Source organism: Patiria miniata, unplaced genomic scaffold (assembly GCF_015706575.1).
Source record: "Patiria miniata isolate m_02_andy unplaced genomic scaffold, ASM1570657v1 HiC_scaffold_1, whole genome shotgun sequence".
NCBI classification, from domain to species: domain Eukaryota; kingdom Metazoa; phylum Echinodermata; class Asteroidea; order Valvatida; family Asterinidae; genus Patiria; species Patiria miniata.
Window position 1 is genome coordinate 36,283,824 of NW_024037047.1, and position 16,524 is coordinate 36,300,347.

General features: G+C 39.7%; 1 protein-coding gene across 1 annotated transcript; it reads left to right on the forward strand.

The window, feature by feature from the left end:
* Nucleotides 1-20: 20 nt before the first annotated feature.
* Nucleotides 21-9,938, forward strand: LOC119729366 (39S ribosomal protein L16, mitochondrial-like). The gene is made up of 5 exons (XM_038201991.1): nt 21-228; nt 1,886-1,966; nt 2,253-2,401; nt 6,318-6,480; nt 9,436-9,938. The coding sequence occupies exons 1-5, from the start codon at nt 156-158 to the stop codon at nt 9,729-9,731; spliced, it is 762 nt and encodes a 253-aa protein (XP_038057919.1). The 5' UTR covers nt 21-155; the 3' UTR covers nt 9,732-9,938.
* The last annotated feature ends 6,586 nt before the right edge of the window (nt 9,939-16,524 follow it).

Genomic DNA, 16,524 nt, shown 5'->3' on the forward strand with positions numbered 1-16,524 from the left:
ACCCAGAATCGGTGTTATCTTTTACCACTGAAAATCGTCCACAGTCTAAAAGGATTCCGTTCGTAGCAATTCACGCGTACAAACTAACGTTACAAAGTCACTGTATTTTATTCACTTTGACTGCGTTAGTTTTAAGGCGCAAAAACACTACAGGAATGACTAGTTTGCTTCAGAAGTCAGTGAGGGGCCTTTTTTGTACAAATTTGGCAATAAAGTCTAAAATAAAAGGTAAGGTGGTGGAAAGAATGATGTCATCTTCTTGACTGTGTGTACAAAGTCAATGGAGAGTCGAATAGCCCAGGTTGGACACATGTTGGATGGAGTTGGCATGCAGTGGCACTCTCATTATTGAGTCCCAAATTTTCGGACTAGAGTTGGATTCCGTTGTGTACACGCAACAGAATCCAGGATATGTACGTCTGCAATAGGCATAGTGAAAAAAATTAGAAAACAGATTTTTTTTTCATATTTTTACCTGATGGAGGAAGCTGAAATTTCATTGACATATTCATTGTGTCCAGAATTGTGCATACGCTGGGTTTAGAAAAGGCAAATAGGCCTATGTCCGCGGGTGGCGTGTTTACCAAAAATAAACCGCAATTCCATGCTTTCATTGAAAACATTTTCAGTACGAACTCCCCGTGTGAAGGTAACGCATGTGCGTGCATGCACACCTACATGAAGGACGCTGCCATAACGGCAGCTAACGGCACGTGCGTGTACGTCTTCACGCAGGGAGTTCATACTGAAAATGTTTTCAACGAAAGCGTAGAACTTGCGGTTTATTTTCGGTAAACACGCCGCCCACGGACATAGTTGCCTTTTCTGAACCCAATGTACGCACAATTCTGGACACAAGGAATATGTAAGGCAGTGTATATTTTGCCGGAGACGGCAAACCTTTAGTAAACATTAGTTTGCCGGATATGCACTGAACATGCGCAGTTACTGTTTTTTTGTACTTAAAAATTTTCCGGTGACAAGTTTTAGTCTGGCTCCATGCCAAAATTATCGTTGTTACCTCGTATTCACAAGATGGGATTCAGACCATTTTATAATTTCGGACTTTATTTCCCTTTTGAAAAAAAATCCTCCAGAGCCACAAGTCTGAAAAAGAAAATGTAATACTCTGCAATAAAATGTTTGAGACATGTTAAAATAATAAAAGAAGAATATTCTTATTTATTTGGGGATGAGAAAAAAAACTAAAAAAATGTGGTGCGGTCGGAATCGAACGCGAGTCATCCCGCTTACTAGAGCCTTTGCATAACCATTACACCAAACGTGCTACACAACATTTGGTGGGAATTTAATACATGTTATAATTCAGCCCTATTTTAAAGAGTACAGCGCCCTCTGTTGATATGGATTGCTGCCGGCAAACCTTTAGTAATCGTTAGTTTGCCGTCATTACCTCCGGCAAAATATCCACTACCTATAAGTAAACGAAATTTCAGCTTCCTCCATCAGGTAAGAATATAGATATAACTTAATTTAAAATTGACTCCCAGTTGATCGTCCCTGGAATCTGCCCCAAAACCCCCCCCCCCCCTCCCCCGCTCGACTTTTTCCGCGATAGCCTTTTTAAATAACAAAAAAATTGTTTCGCGACCCCAGCTGTTCTGACTTTTTAGCATCAAGCCTTGCGCTAGTAGTAGTAGCCTTGCACATCTTTTAATACCAAAACCATAAAAATCGGATCAAGGGTTGCCGCGCAGTAAAAAAAATTCCGGCGATGATCATAATAACCCGGCCCTTGTTTTTTAGGGTTAGCTGCCAGTGAAAAACTACATGCAAATGAATAGATGATGTCATCACCTGAAACCGACCCACACCTTTAGCAGACGGGTAATATGACACAATTTGTAAATTTGTCCTATTTCAGGTTTTCTGCATGAAGCAAGCAAAGCAGTATTTATTCCCACAGCCTCATTGAAGGATCTGAAACCCATTGAGACATTTGAACGTGAGTTCCTGAATTACTGGTTTTGAGCTACAGTGTACATAGAAAATAAATGGAACGATGGTTTGTTTGGCATTGTTCAATATTCCCCACATCTCCTTGCCAATCTTACTCCTTCTGGTATCTCACATAATTTATTATAACACCTTACCTACAGATTCTGTATCTTAATTGGCCGAGAGCGAGTCACATGGCATTCGCTATTTTTGCACTCTTGTTGTGCTTGGCCAAAAGCATATGGCCTATGTTTTTCCCCCCTTCAATATGAGTTTATATAATCTTTCTTCAGATGTGACGATACCTGAGAGACCCAAGCTGAAGTTCTACAACAAAGTCCCTAAGAGGACACGCTACAAGAAAGTCTTCAAACGGCTGATTCAGATCAGAGGCCCCTCGGAGGTTGCAAATAAACTCAAGCTAGGACAGTATGGCATTGTGGTAAGAGCGCTCAAACATTCAGCCAGTGTCGTCTAAACTATTTTTCATTCTTTCTTTTTTCTTTTCTATCACTGCAGGATTTGTATTTCTTACAAATGCAATGAACCCAAGATCCAAAGCACAGTGCAATTCATTGAGACCAGTGTCCATGAAAACCTGATTTCTTTCCACGTGTCTAACTAATCTTTAAAAAATATTCTGGCCTACATGTACATACTTGTAGCTTGGGTACTAGACTGAGGTGGCTTCCTGTATGCTTTGATATGAAGCCCAGGAAGGGACAGGGTGGCAATGTGTTTGACTGTTAGCTCAAACCCCCCGCCCTTCAACCAGGGCGCTGGGATACGCTGATGGGCTTTCACAGAATCATGGGAGGAAGCGGGGATGGCATTCTGGGTAAATCATGACCTATGTATAAAGCATCTGGCTGCAGCTGTTTAAGACCGCTGTTAGCCCATGCGCGCAAATGCTATCCGAAAACTTTCTCATAGAAACGCACGCATTCTATATACCAAATTTTGAGCATAAATAATGCAATTGACCCTTCGTGAATTCGAAACGGAGCCTGAGCAAGTGACGGGAATTGAAAATTTACAAAATGGATAAGTTTTCAACGAAAAAAAAGCATTTATTAATGGGAAAAAAATAGTGATGGCTCAGTCTTAATGGCCGTTTCAAACCTTGCAGGGTCGTGGCAGTGATGACTTTAAGGTCACAGGTCACGCAAAATCTATCCAATCAGAGCGTGAATTCATCAGCGTATCCCAGCGTCCTGTTTGCCTAGGAAGCCCGATCTTGCCAGTTTTCATTTGTATTTCTTAATTCATTGCAAATAATGCAAATACTTTTGTGAACAAACACCCAGGGTGTTCAGTTTGGCCTTAATTGTATGCAGGAATTGTCCACTTGTTAACTTTTCTCTGGAAGTCGGATTTTGTCAATTGCGCTCGGTTTATTTTTGCATGGTTCAGATTGGAAAGGGGCAGGGGTTGCAGACAACAACACGGCTGTTTGATCTTGTAAATTTTTCAGAATGTGATCTTCAGAAAACATAGATATTAAATAACATGAATAGTGGAAATTTCTGTCATTTTTTTTTGGGGGGGGGGGGACCCCAGATTTTAAGGCATTTGATATCTTTCGACGGCCCTCATTAACCCTAACCAAACTCAACCCATCAAAGCCCAACAGCAGGTTTTGTTGATATCTGTTGGGATAGGTACAGTACCCCTAAACTAAATTGGGTTTGGCATACCTCCAGAAACTAAGTCCAACTGTGTGTGTGTACGATTTCCCATGTGGGTGTTGCAATTTGCCAGTATGGGTATGGTTCCTAGTAAATTAGGCTAGGGAGTTCGGTTAATGTGTGTTTTTAAACACAGCAGTCGCAAAATGGGCATAAAGCAGGAATAGGCGATGAAAGAGGAAACTTAATTATCCCCCCCCCCCAAACTATTAGTGGTGCGATTACATGTATGAGCAGTTAACCCAGTAAGAAGAAACCAATTTCTTTGTTGGTAGAATGTGAATAATCACTGCATCTCACATTACAATGTAACGATGCAGGGGAAGTGATAATGATTGATGATTTTAGGTAAATGTGAAGATGTTCAATATAGCACCATGGTAAAGAAAACTACTACATGTACATTTTGTAATTTTAAATGAATAATAAGGACATATGAAACATCCAAATTTTACAGGTTTTTCTCGCCGGTTTCACCCCTTCCCTAAAAAAAACTCATTTATAACCCGTCTATTCAATTTCATTTGGAAATAAAATGTTTTAGATCAAGAATCAATTCCAGAAACCATATTTTGATCTGAATTACAAAAATGCTTTGTTGAAAGCCTGTTAAAGAAACTGAGCGTTTTTTTTTTAAGTTTGGCCAAAAACTGTAATTTTCACTCTTCATGTATTTCCAAAGACACACTCCTATGGAAGGGGGAGGGCACTAGGCAAGGGTGGATTTAATGGGATTATTTGTGAGGTTAAGCCCCATCTTCCATCTGAACAATTATTTTGTCATTTTGTTAAGATGTTAGCCTGAAAAAAAATCCCAATACACTGGGAGATTACTGAAATAAAGTTTGTCACACGAACAATTTCAGTTCGTTGTTTTAGGCCCTTAGTCCATCTTAATTATCTCTGTCTTGCCTTCAACGCCTTCTGCCAATCCCCTTTAATTAATTAAAAATCCGTCGCTAAAATGTTTTCCCTAGGTTTTCCTGGCCAATTTCGCAAAGTGTTTGTTTGCTTCTGAAGATCAGTCACTCAACATCTGAAGTTGAATGCACGTCTTCAATTCTGTTTCAATTCAACAAAAATTTAATTTGTTTACATTTTGTAGTGTTCAGTGGCATGGGGGAGGAGGTAATTTACCCCCGATTTTTTCTCGAGTGTCCTTTTTCCGGGAGTGCCCTTTTTTCATGAATGCCCTTTTTTTACGAGTGTCTTTTGTTGCGCGTAAACATCAGCAGCATTGTGCTGCCATGGAGAGCGCCACCTATTGTGCAATAGTGTCCATGATCGTGCCCTTTGAAAAGCTCCCCCATAGGAAGATGGTGTCCAGCTCCCCCACCCCAACCCCATTACCATGATTACACTACAAGTGAAACAGAATGGTTGATCGTCACATTTTGCCTCCTGAACGCTTTAAAGAAAGTGTATAAACTAATCCGATTTGACTTTAATAAACGAAACGTTCTGCACAAACATTTTAACTGGTGGAACTGAAACGGAATCAAATGCTTGTGTAGCGAAAAATAAAACAACTATTCAGAACGATTCTCAAAATCTTGGGGGAATTGAATATTCATCGTATCCTAATGAATGAACACTTTGCGAAAAATGGCCGAGAAAACCTAAAATGCACAAGTGAGAATTTACGATAGAAGGTCAATAAAGGTTCAATAAACGAACACATACATTCCTTCAATTACCGGTATTCACCTTGTGTTATGTTGCAATAGTACATTGCATAACTGTTTCATTTATTTTCTTTTTTTATCTTACTAAACCTGGCACAATCAGGTTTTTCATAGCAAGTCATTGGAATGAACTAGTACCCCTTAATCATGGGAACGAATTATAAATTCTGTAAATGATCTACAAAATCGTGCGAAGGAATGAGTAAATCGTGGGAACAAATGAGGAAATCGTGCAAACGAATTAGTGTCCGTGCAAACGATTTGGCTAAATCGAGCAAACGAATTAGTGAATGATGGGAACAATTTAGTAAATTATTGGTACGAATTAGCAAATTATGCGTATGAATTAGTAAATCGTGCGAACAATTTAGTAAATTGGCGAAGAAATTGCTACATCATGGGAAGGAATTAGTAAATCGTGCAAACGAATTACCGGTAGATTAGATTAGATTAGATTAGAAATTTATTGTCCGCATCATAAAAATACAGAAATTAGTAAATAGTGAGAACAAAGTAAATCAAGTGAACAAATTAGTAAAACGTGCGAATGAATTAGTAAATAATGCGATTTAATTAATAAATCGTGCGAATGAGTAAGCAATGGCCAAAAAAAGTCCACCCTGTCCCTTCTCAGGCTTCAAACCTTGATGAACTTTTGATGAACATTTGATGAACTTTTGAGGCTTTGAAATGTATTTTTAAAAATGGGAAAAACAGGGAAGCTCAAGCCATTGTAAGCAATACAAGATTTGATTGTAAAGAGAACTTCTGAAGTAGAATCACTAGCTAGTTACATGTACATGTAGATGTACATGTACATCCTATCAAGAGGTAAAATGGCCAGTTCTTTAGTGATCCAACTCGTAAAGTTAAACCCTGTTTTGTAATTTTGGTGTGAAGTTAGCGTTACAATATTTTGTAAAGGTTTTTAAGCCAGTAAAGGAATTGCATCAATTGACAATTTTCATTCATGTACATCCCACAGGCTAGAAGTGGCGGTTATTTACACCACGGCCATTTTGAGATGATGCGCCTGACCGTCAACCGCGCCCTGGATTCCAGCCGCATGTATGCCAGATGGAGGGTGGAGCCACCCATTAAACCAATCACCAAAAAGGGGCAGGGCCAACGGATGGGAGGAGGAAAAGGTAAGAACGCAGTACTCATGGTCGATCCTGTTACCTGCCACCAAAATAGTAGGAATGGGTGCTTAGAGTCTGGGTGCTGATAATTACCCTCGCCTCCGGCTCGGGTAATTATCAGCACCCAGACTCTAAGCGGTCTTAAACAGAGTGATGAAAACCTCCGGAGCACACATTTATTCCCTTATTAACTGTTGTAATCATGGTCATAGGTTTCCCCTTTAAGGTTAAACCCATTAGCCCATGTTACCTGATCCAAATGGGTAGTTTGAAACTTGATGCTAAGTGAAAGAGTCATGTCATCCAAAACATTATCCACATGCTTGTGTGGCCATGTTGCTGAAACCTTCAAGCTGTTGTAAGAATATTTTTTAAAATGTTGTACACTACAGGGTGAGTAAAAAAAAAACATATGACAGGAGCAATTTTTGAACAACGTTTTGCCTGTAGCACTTTCAAAATCTAGGATATGAAAGCCCAATCAATGAGCTTTCTTTTAATACAAGAAAACAATTTTCATAGGGATGCATGTGAATTGTTTTCGTTTTGCTGAAAGAACACTCTAATAGACCAAAGACAAGTTCGTTTAGAACTTACAGCAGGACTGTTCTTATCAGAACAAAAAAGTACTTAGCAAAGTTGATAATAAGCAGGACAAGTTCTTTTCAGAACTACATGTAATGTCTTCTAAGCAGTAGTTATTACCACATGGTGTTACTGCAAACCGAAACGATACCAAACACTCTAATACCTTTTTTGTGATCAGTGGGCAGAACTTTAAAACAGTGTTTGCGTTCAAAATTCTGTAACTTGAAAAGTACATGAGTGATTTGAATGATTCTTATACTAAAAGAAAGCTTGTTGATTGGGCTTTCATATCCTAGATTTTGAAAGTGCTACAGGCAAAACTTCATTCAAAAATTGCTCCTGCCATTTGGGTTTCGTTATTTTTTTACTCACCGTCTATGTACATATATGCCAGTGGGGAGGTACATGTACACACTTGCCTTCATAAACTCTTTAGGCAGAGGTAAATTTGTTTAATGGAATTGGAAATCAAGTGTGTTGATAAGGTATCTGGTCAGCCTGTGGACTTTGTTAAGGAGAATACACAAGAAAGTGTGGATTCGTAATTCGTAATTTAAGAATCCACACTTGCGAGTGTATTCTTCGACTTAAACCATTGCGTCAACAGAAGTATTGGAAAGAATGCTGCAACCTGACGCCACTATTTCTTCATATATCATCTCAACGAAGGCCATTCGTCAGTTGCAAAAATGATAAGACTGGGACTGATAAATGTTTCCAAAATTGTTAGGAAATACTTGAAATGACTCTCCGTAGCCCTTGTACACAAGCGCGGTAGTGGCGTCAGGTTGCAGCATTTTTTTCCTGGCGTGTTTAGCATGTGTATCGCCACACCCGTACAACCAAGTCATTTTGTGTGTATAGACTCTTTACATCAAAATGGATAGTTCAGAAAACGATTTCTTTCTGACTAAAAGTAGATTTTGCAGTGACGGTGGAAAATCTGACAGTGAAGATGCATTGGTAATTTTCAGAAATCAAATTTTCACGCAGACGGTCGTATTCATGCTCATTGTGGAGAACAATTGTCCGACATGTTCAAAGTGTGGATTCGTAATTCCGAATCCACACTTTACTAAAGATTCGTCGTTCTGAATCCACACTTTGTGACCAGTGTAAGAGATTCGTAGATCCGAATCCACACTTTTAACAATAGTGTGACGTCATAGCAATGGTTTAATTGTTTATAGTCTCTTACATTTAGTTTTAGTGAATCGTTCGCTCTTACTGCATCATCATGTATTTCTGTCTCAATCCTGCAGTATGCATGAATTCAACCTTGTTACCTTGACCCAGACAATGTCAATCTAGTATCTCTCTTGACTCTATCATCCAAAATATAAAGAAATAAACACTTTATGTCAGTCTTTTCCCACAACTTCAGAAATGAGAGATACTTGTAAGGTAAAATTACTGTTCTTGGTCTCCTGTTCACCCACCCCTTCTCCCATTCCCCGCCTACAATCATGTACAAAGGTATCACTGCAGTCAGTGCAGAGAAATCTTGCCCATCATTTGTAATTTGTGCATTACGTTTGTATGAAGCAACAAAAGTGCCCACAATCTAAAGAAGGGTGCTGAACAACCACATGTTCAGGCATGAGAATCTTCCTGTTTAAACAGGAATTCCTGTTTTTTGTTGCCCAAATTTCCACTTTTTTATTTATTTTGAGCCTGTTTTGGGGCTTTTTTGCCTTATTTCACATATTTTTCCTGTTTTTTTGCCCAAGTTTCCTGGTTTTTTTTTCATTGAAATTCATTCTCATGCCTGCGTGTAACCTGATGAACTTTTAGCTCAGTGAATGCTGTTTATCCCGAGAAAACAATATTTTAGGATCTCGATTTCAAACAGAAGTAGCGGAGTCATGTTTTGAGTTGGGCCTGAATTCAGCGTCTGAGACACGTTCTCACTGAGCCGATTGCAGCTACACGATAGCCCTTTTCACACTAGACAAATCTTGAGGTTGAAGCAGGGTTAAAAACATGCATCGTTTTCACACTTAAAGAATTTCAACCCTGCGTCAACCCCGAGATTGATTTCACCCCGAGTTAAACTCAACCCTGCTCCAGACCAGGGTTGAGATTTCCAACCCGGGTTGAAATTCTTGCCAGGGTTGAAAACAGTAAGTACATGTAACTGCGCATGACAAGCTTGATTTGCATGAAACAAGTGTGACACAATGCAGGGTTGAACGCGGGGTTGAAAAATAAATAACTCAACCTTGGGCAGCACTGGATTTGCCCAGGGTTGAGTTCAACCCGGGTTGAGAGGCTTTAGTGTGAAAAGGGCTTTAGCATTTGTGGAATAGTGTAACATTAGCCCTGTTCAATACTAAACTCAGTTTGGTTGTTTTTATCCTACCTACACCCCAGGCAGTGTGGATCACTATGTGACCCCAGTCAAGGCCAACCGTATGATCTTGGAGGTGGGCGGCAAGATGGAGTTTCAGGAAGTCCAAGCCGTTCTAGTCCAAGTTGCTAAGAAGCTGCCGTTCCGTGCCGAGGTGGTCACAGCGGAGAGTATGAAAGTGAAGGAGCAAGCTCGTCTTGAGAAGATTGAGAGTAATGCCAATCCGTGGACCTTTGAGAAGATTGCTGTTGGAAATTACCTCGGCATCTCTAATCGTCTCGGTCCCTATGATTACAAATGGTTTGGGGAGTACAGGTGAATGGTATCTGGACCTGTTTCTATGGACTAGACACGTTGGCATCCCCTTGTTGCTATCCCTAGGTATGGATAAAAACTGCTGAGATGCATCAGAGACCTTCTCAGAACACATGACTGCATCATCACTTGAGAAGTTGAAGGGATTAGCGGTTGGACTAGCCAAGAGCTTCAATATCACAGAACAAGAGCCAACGTCATTTATCTCCCCCCCCCCAACCCGGGTGCGTATTTTGTTGTACATGTACAAGTCACTCTTATAAAAAAATATCATTTGTAGATGGGTAATTCCACACTAATGGGCCAATTAGGTAAGGTTAAGGATGTTGCAAATAAAGGGTAAAAGATGAGCTAGTATTTTCTTCAGTTTTTTCCTATACCTTGCTAGGTTGAAAGTGACTTGGACAAGACAAGACAAAAGATGATATCTTTTTTATTTGAGAAACTAACAGGTCTTTTTTTCTGTATTTAACGTATGTAACATGGACAGACACAGGAAAAGGGTGCTTGGGACAAATTCAGGACAAAATTTACATTGTTATCAAGCGAAAATATAACAGTTTTCACACTGTTTTCAAATTTATGATGTAATTAGTGTTACGTACGAACAGGGACAGACATTTTGTGACAAATGTCCAGTCTGTTCGTACGAATAATTCCTGATAATAAAATATCAAATAATTCTTCACATTGACTCTCAGGTTACATCTTTTTTAAATACATCAATATTAAGGGAATAAATGTGTGCTCCGGAGGTTTTTATCACTCTGTTTAATACCACTTAGAGTCTGGGTGCTGATAATTACCCGAGCCGGAGGCGAGGGTAATTATCAGCACCCAGACTCTAAGTGGTATTAAACAGAGTGATAAATACCGACGGAGTACATATTTATTCCCATTCATAAATACCTTTTCGGTAAAAAAAAATCATATAATTCGTTCAAAACATCCCGATTTTGTTCAACAAATTCACTTTATGCTTTTTGAAACATCCCTCCTGCAAAATAATGGAGTGTTCAGCTGGCGAGTAAGATGAAAACAACCCTTTTATGGAGATTGACGCGCGCGTATCATGTTCTACGCGATGTCGCGCAGAACGCACCTGGCGCGTTGCGTTTTGAATTTAGAACTATAAAATTCTAACTCCCTGGTAGTGTTGCGCATGCCTACGTGAGGATTGTGAACGTTCAACCAATGAAACGATAAGAGGCACTGGATTTTTAGGAGTCCATATTTTATTGTGACACTGGAAAAGTGTTTAAGACCAGCTAGCCATGTCTTTATCATCCGTTTAATACCGGCCACGTGACGGGCTCTCGACCAATAGGAATGGCTAAACTGTCTGAGGTATTTATGAACAGGGGATCATTACATTTTATAATAATAATAATAATATTGGATATTTATAAAGCGCACGTATCCACCAGGACTGGTGCTCAAGGCGCTACATCATTTATTTATGCTTAATTTGTGACTTGATCTAAGACATCTGTCCTTTGTCGCGTACGTAACACTTTTGAAAACAGTATCCACTATATTTTCTAAAATACAAAACCTGTTATAAATATCATTTGCAGGTGAGGATATTTGTTCGAAGCTTGCAATGTTTACAGCAAAAATTGATAGACCTAGATCCTAGATTTATCATTAAAACTTAAAGGTCTTCTCAAATACATGTCACACTTTTGGGCCCATTAGCGTGGAATTGCCCAGATGTTGCTGCCTCTGTGCCATCTTGTGCATCTGAAGATTTCCAAGCTAGTCTTAAAGGGAAGATACAACATTTGCAAACATCAAAAAACAAAATGATCAAATTATCACGAAATTCTATACTGAAATTTTAGTGAATGACAGTTTAAAGCATCCTGTAAAATCATGGCTCCTGGTGAACTGACATTTTTAAGTAAAGTGGTATTTTTGTATCAATTTCCAACGCTGATCGGCCGACCAGCGTTGGAAAAAACTGGCTTTTTTCAAAAACTGTTCCTAATTTTTCATATTTAGTTTTTCTGCATTTTCTTTGCAATTGATTACACACCCGTGAAGGGGTACAAGCCAGCTAGACTGATTCTCTAACTGTACAATTCCCCAATGTCTATAAATTGCTCCGGCATCTTAAGTGGGGTCAGGGAACCAGACTTCAAGAACATGATTGGTTTTCGTGGTTTTTCCAGCATCTACGAACCCAAAACGTGAAACAAGTCAGTGTAACAATATTAGCTATAACATACTAATCCTCCAAATCCATTTATTTTTGAAAATTACAAAAAAAGAAAATGTTGTACATTCCCTTTAAGAAATGTTAAGTCCTTGGATGAATACATCTGATTTTAAGTTACTATTGATAGTAATGGAATAAAAACAAAGGCGGCTGCTTTATACAGGCAGAATCAATTCGGTATACAAAAAAGTATTTTGTTGTTCTAAGTTTGATATTACCAAAATAAGTTTTACAGTTCACTGTATGGTGTACACAATTTTTTTTCTAAAGCTCAAGCTTCATATTTTTGCCAACTGCTTTCCCCAAAGAAATGTAGTCTTGCCACAATTAGAGGCACACCTTCATGCAGAATGCAACCTTTTGAGCTCGAAAACACATTTCTCACAAAATGAAAATAGCTGGAAAGCGTTGTTAAAAAGTAAAATATAGACATTAAAAAAATCTGTACCTTAAAGGGAATGTACAACATTTGCTTTTGCTGCAATTTTCAGAAATAAATAGATTTGGAGGATTAGTATGTTATAAAAAAATATTGTTAAACTGACTTGTTTCACGTTTTGGGCTTGTTGTAGATGCTGGAAAAACCAAAAGAAAACCAATCTGCTCTTGTAGTCTGGTTCCCTGACCCCACTTAAGATGAAAGAAGCAATTTATAAACATCAGGGAATTGTAAGGTCAGAGAATCAGTCTAGCAGGCTTGCACCCCTTCAATCAATGTGTAATCAATTGCAAAAAAATTGCGGAATAACTAAATATGAATAATTAGGAGCAGTTTTTGAAATAAGCCAGTTTTCTCCAACGCTGGTCAGACGACCAGTGTTGGAAAAATACAATTTTTCTTGAAAATGTCAGCACACCAGGAGCCACGATTTTACAGGACGCTTTAGACTGTCATTCCCTAAGAGTCTAGTCAGGTATATCGTGATAATTGGATCATTTTCTTTTGTGATGTTTGCAAATGTGGTATCTTCCCTTTAAAACTGTCCAGTTTCTGTGTAATTACATGTATCATGGAAAGGAATTTCAGGGTACAAAAGTCTGGTCCTAAAATATTGAGATGTTGGAGTGCAACTACATGTACTTGTAGTATTGCATGAAATGAAACAATTCTCAAACAAGTTGCTTTAAACGTGTTGTCATTATTGCGGGATCTGATTCCTAATAGCGACATATCACCTGCTTGGCGTGCAGTATATGCGATAGCAGTCTGGCATTGACAGCTGAGAATTATATGGAAATACATATAGGCAAGGGAAAATAGCTGTTGTGTCAGATGTAAACAAACAAGGTTTATCAACATTATTTTGTTAAATTCAGTATATTATGTGGGTTTTTCCCAGAAATATGGTCAGTGAATAATAACACAAATTTATGGCTACTTTCAGCTGAATGTTACCTTTACTTGTGAAAGCCATTACAATCTTGCAGATTTTACAGCAGATGTTTCAAAATGTCAAACTCTGTTTTTTGCATTCAGGGAAGTATGAAGCGGCTTAAGTTGTCGGTTGTGTTACAAACATTCAGAGTTATACAAAAGAGTACGCAACATACCGGTAATAAATGTGTTTGTTTGGTTTGGGCTCAGGGGCGTCAATCGGGGGGGGGGGGGGGGTATATCTACCCTACCCCCTTTTTTATCGGGGGATGGGCTATTGAATCATTATTCATACCAAAAAAAATCACAACAGCCTGTCAATAATCAATAGCACTGAACAATTGAGGGAAGTACAAAAGCTTAAAATGTGCTGTTTTATTACTCCTAGAACTATGAGGCTCCACGTAGTGGAGCCTCATAGGTTCAGAAGCCCGCAAAATTGTTGTCAGCACAAAACACTAATTAAGTACAAAAACGTCCATCCCAAGCAGGCCGTTTTCCACAGAACCGCTGCACAGTTTGCCCCTAAACTCCATACAATACCTCATGACATACTCACGTTATGTGCACCCAACAAACATCGGTGGATTCTGTCTGTTTTTCGGCAAAAATGATGAAAAATATGCCCTTTCTGCACTGAGCCAACCTAACACTTGAAACGAGCACGCGTGCAGAATGATCGCAGTCATTTTCGGTTCGATCGCTCGGAGCGCGCCGCGGGGGGTATGGTGTAGGAGCGGAACGATAGTATGCACATGCGTACAAGTGCAAGTACGTACCCCCCGCGGCGCGCTCCGAGCGATCGAACCGAAAATAACTGCGATCATTCTGCACGCGTGCTCGTTTCAAGTGTTAGGTTGGCTCAGTGCGGAAAGGGCATATTTTTCATCATTTTTGCCGAAAAACAGACAGAATCCACCGATGTTTGTTGGGTGCACATAACGTGAGTATGTCATGAGGTATTGTATGGAGTTTAGGGGCAAACTGTGCAGCGGTTCTGTGGAAAACGGCCTGCTTGGGATGGACGTTTTTGTACTTAATTAGTGTTTTGTGCTGACAACAATTTTGCGGGCTTCTGAACCTATGAGGCTCCACTACGTGGAGCCTCATAGTTCTAGGAGTACTGTTTTATATGTAACTGCGAGTATACATCAGAGATGCCACTTTTCCGGTTTTAACCGGAATTCCGGTTTTTTAAAAAAATCTCACAAAATTCCGGTTTTTCCGGCCGTCAAATTAACCAGAAAAAGAGAAGAAAAACTGTGGAAATGCGTTGATTTTTACCTCGATTTAGTACATTTAGGCGCACGCATGGCACAACGTTGTTCGTTGAAGTAGTCTTAAAAACAGTCTTTGTGTATGTTGTTGCCGAGCCTGCATGCGATACAAACGGCCAACGTACTTAATTGCACACAGTATACAACGGCGCCTCGCGCGTGCTTCACCGCGTGTGGGCGTGTTGTGTGCTAAGCACACGTAGCATTCAGCCTGGAAATCAAGTCTATCATTTCAGCTATCGGTGGTTTCCGATCGCAGTGATATATGTGAATACAAAAAATACGGGTACCAACCATGTTTTCGTTGAGCGCATCGCGTAGTGCAAGGATCATGTACACCGTACCGACAGCAGTGTTGTGGAATCATGCATGTTTCGTGTCGAATATTACGTTGGAAATTCGGGTAGGCAGAATAAATATTAGGATGGAAAAAGTCAAAGTGATTGAACGAACCGACAGCTTTCAAGGCCATAGAAGCAAAATTAAAAAAATAAACAGAACTTGGCTTGGCTACAAGATAAAGATGACAGCGGGGACTTTGTGTCGGACACGGAGTGGCTTTTTCACACACACAAAACTGAGTCCGGTTTTTTCAAGCAGCCGTTCCGGTTTTTTTCAAGCAGACCCAGTTCCGTTTTTTTCAAGCAGACCCTGTGGCATCTCTGAATACATACATGTAAGGATGTACATGTGTATCATGAACAGCGCCCCCTAGTGTAATGTGATCCCCCCCCCCCCCCCCTTCCCCCTTTTTCGAATTTCCACGGCTGGCACATTTTTGGATTCTGGTCTTCCCCCACTCGCCGGCACAGATTCATGCCACTGTTTGAGATGTGGAAATCCTCACCTGTCTAATTGGCCAGACTTGCTTGTGGCATCGATATAAACCCTCAGTACAATCAAGGACATGTCTGAAGTTCATTAACCTCCAAAAAATGCTCCTGGCTACGTGTCAGAGCTGACGTGTTCATGACCAAAGTTGTACAAATTGAAATACGAGATTCTTGCATCAAAATGGCTGCAGGCTTGTAGACTGCTGTAAACAAACGGAGATGATATGAACAAAATGAAGGGGCAACAGTACAGTTCAGAAATTAGACTTGGATTACTACAGTGTATTTTGTATTAAAGAAGGCTATGCACCAGCCACTTGAGAAATTTGAGATGACGAGATTGAATTCTGGCTTCCTCTGTTGATGTTGGTTGTTGGTTAATCATTTTCGAAACCAGCTTAACCCTAAAAGGGCTGGGTTATTTTGACAATTTCTCAGCCGGGGGGCCGGGGGGATTCCGCATCCCCCAATGATCTCGGCCATCGAGTGACTAAAAATTATGAAACTCGGTTCATGCATAAAGCAACTCATCATGAACATACCCAAGAAATTTCATGACCATAGGTCAAAGGGTTTTTGGAATTATGGCTAATTAATTATTCATGGTAATTTTGCTCTGTGTAGACTGCTACGTATGGGGAAACTCAGTTTTCACGGCGAAAAAGTCGGAACAGCTCAGGTCGCGAAAAATAAATTCAAGGCTATCCCGGAAAAAGTTGGGGGCGGAATCCGCCCCCCCCCCCCGGCCCCTTTAGGGTTAAAGGGTCATGAGATGATTTTTTTTTCCTTGGGAACAAATGTAGTGCAACTTTCTACTCTTACATTTCTACTCTCAGTACATGGACTTATTTGACATCCTCTTTTGGTAAAATTTATTGAAAAGTGCACTTATTCAAACATTTTAGGTTTTCTGTTCAAATTGTGAATCACAAACATTGCTCATTGAAAACATTGGTGAGAAAAGTTTGCTCATTAACTTACTACCATATTCTGACACACCAACGATTCGCCAAAGAAAAGAAAATTCAGTACATGTATACAGCAAAACTTCCCAAATTCTGGCAACTTTTGATGCTGGAGTAGCAAGCTGT